This window comes from Tachysurus fulvidraco, chromosome 26, assembly GCF_022655615.1.
Source record: "Tachysurus fulvidraco isolate hzauxx_2018 chromosome 26, HZAU_PFXX_2.0, whole genome shotgun sequence".
NCBI lineage: Eukaryota > Metazoa > Chordata > Actinopteri > Siluriformes > Bagridae > Tachysurus > Tachysurus fulvidraco.
In genome coordinates this window covers 2,345,393-2,352,892 of record NC_062543.1, presented here as the reverse complement: position 1 = coordinate 2,352,892, position 7,500 = coordinate 2,345,393, and the positions used below count along the sequence as shown (strand labels likewise).

The following is a 7,500-nucleotide window of genomic DNA, read 5'->3' as shown; positions in this document are numbered from 1 at the left end:
TGCGAGGTACAGAGTGTGTTTAGTGTGTGTGCTGCGAGGTTTAGAGTTTGTTAAGTGTGTGTGCTGCGAGGATTAGAGTGTGTTTAGTGTGTGTGCTGCGAGGTACAGAGTGTGTTTAATGTGTGTGCTGCGAGGTACAGAGTGTGTTAAGTGTGTGTGCTGCGAGGTTTAGAGTGTGTTAAGTGTGTGTGCTGTGAGGTACAGAGTGTGTTAAGTGTGTGCTGTGAGGTACAGAGTGTGTTAAGTGTGTGTGCTGTGAGGTACAGAGTGTGTTTAGTGTGTGTGCTGTGAGGTACAGAGTGTGTTAAGTGTGTGTGCTGTGAGGTACAGAGTGTGTTTAGTGTGTGTGCTGTGAGGTACAGAGTGTGTTAAGTGTGTGTGCTGCGAGGTTTAGAGTGTGTTTAGTGTGTGTGCTGCGAGGTACAGAGTGTGTTTAGTGTGTGTGCTGTGAGGTACAGAGTGTGTTTAGTGTGTGTGCTGTGAGGTTTAGTGTGTGTTAAGTGTGTGTGCTGTGAGGTACAGAGTGTGTTTAGTGTGTGTGCTGCGAGGTTTAGAGTGTGTTTAGTGTGTGTGCTGTGAGGTACAGAGTGTGTTTAGTGTGTGTGCTGCGAGGTTTAGAGTGTGTTTAGTGTGTGTGCTGCCAGGTACAGAGTGTGTTTAGTGTGTGTGCTGCGAGGTTTAGAGTGTGTTTAGTGTGTGTGCTGTGAGGTACAGAGTGTGTTTAGTGTGTGTGCTGTGAGGTTTAGAGTGTGTTAAGTGTTTGTGCTGTGAGGTACAGAGTGTGTTTAGTGTGTGTGCTGTGAGGTACAGAGTGTGTTAAGTGTGTGTGCTGCGAGGTACAGAGTGTGTTTAGTGTGTGTGCTGCGAGGTACAGAGTGTGTTTAGTGTGTGTGCTGCGAGGTTTAGAGTGTGTTAAGTGTGTGTGCTGCGAGGTTTAGAGTGTGTTAAGTGTGTGTGCTGTGAGGTACAGAGTGTGTTAAGTGTGTGCTGTGAGGTACAGAGTGTGTTAAGTGTGTGTGCTGTGAGGTACAGAGTGTGTTTAGTGTGTGTGCTGTGAGGTACAGAGTGTGTTAAGTGTGTGTGCTGTGAGGTACAGAGTGTGTTTAGTGTGTGTGCTGTGAGGTACAGAGTGTGTTAAGTGTGTGTGCTGCGAGGTTTAGAGTGTGTTTAGTGTGTGTGCTGTGAGGTACAGAGTGTGTTTAGTGTGTGTGCTGTGAGGTTTAGAGTGTGTTTAGTATGTGTGCTGCGAGGTACAGAGTGTGTTTAGTGTGTGTGCTGTGAGGTACAGAGTGTGTTTAGTGTGTGTGCTGTGAGGTACAGAGTGTGTTTAGTGTGTGTGCTGCGAGGTTTAGAGTGTGTTTAGTGTGTGTGCTGTGAGGTACAGAGTGTGTTTAGTGTGTGTGCTGCGAGGTTTAGAGTGTGTTTAGTGTGTGTGCTGTGAGGTACAGAGTGTGTTTAGTGTGTGTGCTGTGAGGTACAGAGTGTGTTTAGTGTGTGTGCTGCGAGGTACAGAGTGTGTTTAGTGTGTGTGCTGCGAGGTACAGAGTGTGTTTAGTGTGTGTGCTGCAAGGTTTAGAGTGTGTTTAGTGTGTGTGCTGCGAGGTACAGAGTGTGTTTAGTGTGTGTGCTGCGAGGTTTAGAGTGTGTTTAGTGTGTGCTACGAGGTACAGAGTGTGTTTAGTGTGTGTGCTGTGAGGTACAGAGTGTGTTTAGTGTGTGTGCTGTGAGGTACAGAGTGTGTTTAGTGTGTGTGCTGTGAGGTACAGAGTGTGTTTAGTGTGTGTGCTATGAGGTACAGAGTGTGTTTAGTGGGCTCTGTGTATCACCAAACACGCTCTGGTCTTCTCTGTGTGTCACTAAACACGCTCTGGTCTTCTCTGTGTATCACCAAACACGCTCTGGTCTTCTCTGTGTATCACCAAACACGCTCTGGTCTTCTCTGTGTATCACCAAACACGCTCTGGTCTTCTCTGTGTATCACCGAACACACTCTGGTCTTCTCTGTGTATCACCAAACACGCTCTGGTCTTCTCTGTGTATCACCGAACACACTCTGGTCTTCTCTGTGTATCACCAAACACGCTCTGGTCTTCTCTGTGTATCACCAAACACGCTCTGGTCTTCTCTGTGTATCACCGAACACACTCTGGTCTTCTCTGTGTATCACCGAACACACTCTGGTCTTCTCTGTGTGTCACCAAACACGCTCTGGTCTTCTCTGTGTATCACCAAACACGTTCTGGTCTTCTCTGTGTATCACCAAACACGTTCTGGTCTTCTCTGTGTGTCACCAAACACACTCTGGTCTTCTCTGTGTATCACCAAACACGTTCTGGTCTTCTCTGTGTGTCACCAAACACACTCTGGTCTTCTCTGTGTATCAGTCCTGGTTAAATATATCTATCATAAATCTATAAAGTCTCGTATGAGCCGACAGACACACAGCTCTGTTATGAGTTAAAACCTACTTTTTTTATTTTAATCATATTTTGTTTTCTATTTCCTCAGATGCTGGAGCCTAAACTGGATGAACAGTGTGATCTGGGTGCTCAGTGGCGCCCCTCAGAGGACGAGCACTCGCTCGGTAGCCCGTCTGATGCCCCGGGTACCACAGGCACCTCGGGTAGCTCTCCTCTGGATGAGACACGGCACCTTGTACCTCCTACACCTCCACCGTCCACCGAGGGCAGCCTGAGTGACATCTGGAGGGTGGACAGGGAAGAGGAAGAGGAAAAAAAGAACCCCCCAGAAGAAGAAGAAGAAGAAGAAGAGGAAGGCTTCCACGGCACTGAAGCAGACGAGGTCGAGGAGAAGAACGAGAAATATGAGGATTACGACACCAACCCTCCGGCCTCCTCTTCTTCCTCGTCCTTCATCATCCCAGAGTTACGCCTGGACCGCTCTTTCAGCACTGACGCTCTGTCCTCGACCGGCACTGACGAAGAAGACGAGGATGAGGACGAAGATGAGGACGAGGAGGATGAAGATGAGGAAGACAGCGATGATAACTACTTAGAGCCTACTAAGAGGAGAAGCATGGTTGAGGCAAGTTCGTGTGAGAAACACGGAGGCTCTGGAGGTCTGAGCGTCCAGAACTCGCTACGCAGACGCACACACAGCGAGGGAAGCCTCCTGCAGGACCCACGGACCACCTGCTTCACCTCAGACAACGCCATCAACCGCCTAGAGGTCACCACCGCGAGTAAGGGCGGCTGGACGCTTCCTTCACCCAAAACCCTGAAGAAGGAGCTGACCAAGAACGGAGGCTCCATGCACCAGCTCTGCATGCTGTTCTCCGGCAGGAAGGTGAGCTGCTCCTTTTTAAATATATATATATATATATCTACATTCTCTGTTCCTAAACATGTCTCCGTAATGTGTAACATCGTGACAGCTTATAACCTCATGTCATAATCACATCATACAAGGTCCTGTGTAATGCATTCAGCACACAGTAACAGCACACCCTCCGTTATAATGACCCTTTATTACGTTTTTGGTCAGAAACGTGACACTACAGAAGACATATTCGTGATAATCAGTGTGATGATGCCACCTAGTGGTCACTTCTGTAAGGCGCCCAGAAAAAAGATTTTGAAGCACTTTGTTCCAGACATTAAGACCAGAATATAAATGCAGTATAAACGATAACGAGTATCAATGCGTATATATTATGCGTACAGTGTGAGTATATGGTGTTATTTTTCATTTAAGTTATTTTATCCATAGTGACAAAGATGCAAGTCAGAATCTGATCCAAACATCCTCAGATAACAAAAACACATTTTAAACAATTTTTAAAAAACGATCAGAAAGTCATAATGCTATATTATGTCACAAATACTAAAGAAAGTCAGACAAAAAAAATACTGAAAATAAAAAACTAAATAAATAAATAAATAAATAAATAATTAAAAAAATAGTTTAAAAAAAATCTTTTTTTATTTACATAAAATGCCTAAATTTCATAATTTAGAGTTAAATACAAGGCACAAATTGTACAATTTTAAAACATTTGGGACAATTTTGTCCAGTATATGTATATAAAATATATATATAAAATAGTATATATAAAATAAAAAATATATATTATTATAAAAAAATTCATATGTAAAATGAATTCATTCCAAATGTCCAAAGTCACATCATGAACGTATCGGTATTCTGTATAAACCATAATAATACTACATACTCAATGAAACTGTAAATAAGAACCTTATTATTGTTATACTTGTTATACAGCAGTGACGTCATCTCCCAAAAGTCTATGCTCAGGGTTTTTAGGCAGCTGTATGTTTCTATCTCACCCACTAGAGGGCGCTGTTTGTGTGCTCTTCGTTTACTGGTGAAACTCGATCAAGAATCTGCAACAAGATTTTTTACCCGTGTGCGCGTGACTACCAGCTAAATGTAGAGTATGTGTATGGAATTGAGTGCAAATGTTTGTACCCCCCTTTGGCTTTTGAAGTGGAATAACAATAGACACTATTTTCATTTCGATTGCTAGGAGACATCGGAAAGATCTTTAGAGGCAACTAATGGAATAATAAAACTGTCTTAACATATTAGCCTTATATATGTCGTATGTTCGTACATAATGTGTGTGTCTGAGAGAGAGAGAGAGAGAGAGAGAGAGAGAGAGAGAGAGAGAGAGAGATAGTGATGAAGATGGATGCATCAAGTCCAGGAGATTTCGGAGCCTTAAATGGCAGTGTTAGCATAGAAGAAGGAATGTACCATGAGGTAGTGTGTGTGTGTGTGTGTGTGTGTGTGTGTGTGTGTGTGTGTGTGTGTGTGTGTGTGTTTTGGCTGAATCTCAGTGTAATTTTACTACCTACTGGCGTCATCAGGCTCGCTTTTCCCCAGCTGTTTGGCTGTTTGGAAGATCCCTGTCTCTGTTGCCGTATATCGCAGAGCATCTTTCCACATAACAATGCAGAAGTTCTACAGTAAATCAAGCTGACATTTCAAATGACATTAAAAAATAAAAAAAAGGCAAAAATGCTCAGAAGGACCCTGCAGCAATGCGGCTTTACATCCGTGAGCATCCAAATGTGAAAGAAGCAGAGAACAATTTGCTGTGATGCAGTTAAATATGTTTCGGGTGTGAGAACAATACAAACTAATTATCGCATATATCAAATATCCGCTTATAACTGCAGCTGCATTGGAAGAATTCAAATAGTTTGTTTAGGAAAGTACTAAAAAATGCTAAAAGTATAACCTTCAGAAGTTAGTCCCAGTCTTTAAGGCTTTAGTTATTGGTTAGTTCCCGTCTTTAAGGCTCTAGTTATTGGTTAGTTCCAGTCTTTAAGGCTCTAGTTATTGGTTAGTTCCAGTCTTTAAGGCTCAAGTTATTGGTTAGTTCCAGTCTTTAAGGCTCAAGTTACTGGTTAGTTCCAGTCTTTAAGGCTCAAGTTACTGGTTAGTTCCAGTCTTTAAGGCTCAAGTTACTGGTTAGTTCCAGTCTCCATGGCTCTAGGTCTTGGTAATTTCCAGTCTGCTTGGCTCTGGTTCTTGGTTAGTTCCAGTCTTTAAGGCTCAAGTTCTTGGTTAGTTCCAGTCTTTAAGGCTCTAGTTATTGGTTAGTTCCAGTCTTTAAGGCTTTAGTTATTGGTTAGTCCCAGTCTTTAAAGCTCTAGTTCTTGGTTAGTTCCAGTCTTTAAGGCTCTAGTTATTGGTTAGTTCCAGTCTTTAAGGCTTTAGTTATTGGTTAGTCCCAGTCTTTAAAGCTCTAGTTATTGGTTAGTTCCAGTCTTTCACAGTCTTGTTCTTGGTTAGTTCCAGTCTTTAAGGCTCTAGTTCTTGGTTAGTTCCAGTCTTTCACAGTCTTGTTCTTAGTTAGTTCCAGTCTTTAAGGCTCTAGTTCTTGGTTAGTTCCAGTCTTTAAGGCTCTAGTTCTTGGTTAGTTCCAGTCTTTCACAGTCTTGTTCTTAGTTAGTTCCAGTCTTTAAGGCGCTAGTTATTGGTTAGTTCCAGTCTTTAAGGCTCTAGTTCTTGGTAATTTCCAGTCTCTATGGCTCTAGGTCTTGGTTAGTCCTAGTCCTCAAGGCTTTAAGTTTCTGGTTTGTCCCAGTCTTCATGGTTTTAGTTCTTGGGTCTTGTCCTAGAATTCTAGTCCTAGATCTAGAGGTTTAAGCTCTAGATCATGGATATTGCCTGTATTTTTTGGCACAAAAGTGTTTATGGCTCTGATTCTTGGATTCTCCCAGAATATCATATCATAATTATTGATTAATCCCAGTCATTAAGGCTTTGATTCCTGGTTATTTCCAGTATTTTTTTTACCTGTTATTCTTGGATAATATCACATTTCCTTGAATCAGTCATGACTATAATTATTCGCAAGCTCAAGTTTTTGTAGCTGTATTTCTTGGTGAATCCCAGTCTTTAAAGCTCTTAGATTTGGCTCGTACACACCTTCCTTTAAGGCTTCGATTCGTGGTTAGTCGCAGCCTTGATTCTTGGATTTTCCTAGTGTGGCTTGTTAGATCTAATTCAAACATACCACCACAAGATAAACTCCCACAAATTTTGGCGTTAGCATCTTTTGATGCTGCTCGTCTGCAGGGCTGAAACTTGTTTTTATGGTCTGTTTAGTGAATGTCAAGTGTGCATGACAGACATGGCTGTGTAGAAAGCTCTCACTGACCGTGCACATACAAATTAAAAGAGGAGCATGGAAAAAGTCAAAAATCTGCTTTAAGACGCTGGCGGATGAGAGTTATAGGCTTTGGAGTGTGAGCCGTCTGTTTCCATTGCACAGTTTCAGCTCGGCCTGCTCCAGTGAACCGAGGAACCTTTTTTATTTTGAGTGTTATAGCCTTCCACAGTTCCAGCACATTCTTTCAACGTTCATAAAGATCATGTTTTTACTAATAAAAATAGCAAACAGATTACACATTTTTTTTTGTCCCCCATCTCCAACCTTCCGCCCAATGAAGGAGAATCCATGGAAAATTTGCTCAGCGCCACTTGGAGCACTGGAGAACTCGTACACGATGACTGCTACGATGCTATCTTCACAATGAACTTCATGTCGACTCTACGTATAAACGTATTAAATATAAATACAGAACGCTGCCAGCCAATCAGAAATCAGCGTTTTCTGAAGCAGTTAGGACAAAGAGTTGAGAGGGAGATGAGTTCATTCTTTTATTCCAGATCCGTTTGACTGTTTGTTCAAGTAGGAACTTCCTATATGGAGATTTCATTTTCCATTCCAACTCTCTCTCTCTCTCTCTCTCTCTCTCTCTCTCTCTCTCTCTCTCTCTCTCTCTCTCTCTCTCACACACACACACACACACACACACACACACACACACACTTCCTGGACTGGGCTTTTATCCCAACTTTCCGTTCTGCTCTTCTTTGTATTTTATCCCTCTCCAAAATACGATAGCAAGAAAACGTCATTAGTGGAGAGAAGCAATAAAACAAGATGGAGCACAGGACCACCGTGTTATATATCTCTTACACCACGGTTTTCATCAAACACAC

The 7,500-nt window shown here is 42.5% G+C and overlaps 1 protein-coding gene across 2 annotated transcripts in view; it reads left to right on the top strand.

Moving 5' to 3' along the window:
- Positions 1–7,500, top strand: part of rgs3a (regulator of G protein signaling 3a) — a 65,589-nt gene that overhangs the window by 23,773 nt on the left and 34,316 nt on the right. For both annotated transcript variants that reach the window (XR_007139575.1, XM_027136642.2), the window contains exon 2: positions 2,509–3,306. Coding sequence is in view for 1 of the 2 variants with exons in the window: in XM_027136642.2 (XP_026992443.2) it covers positions 2,509–3,306 (798 nt within the window). In the remaining variant the exon portion in view is untranslated. The remainder of the gene's footprint in view (positions 1–2,508; positions 3,307–7,500) is intronic.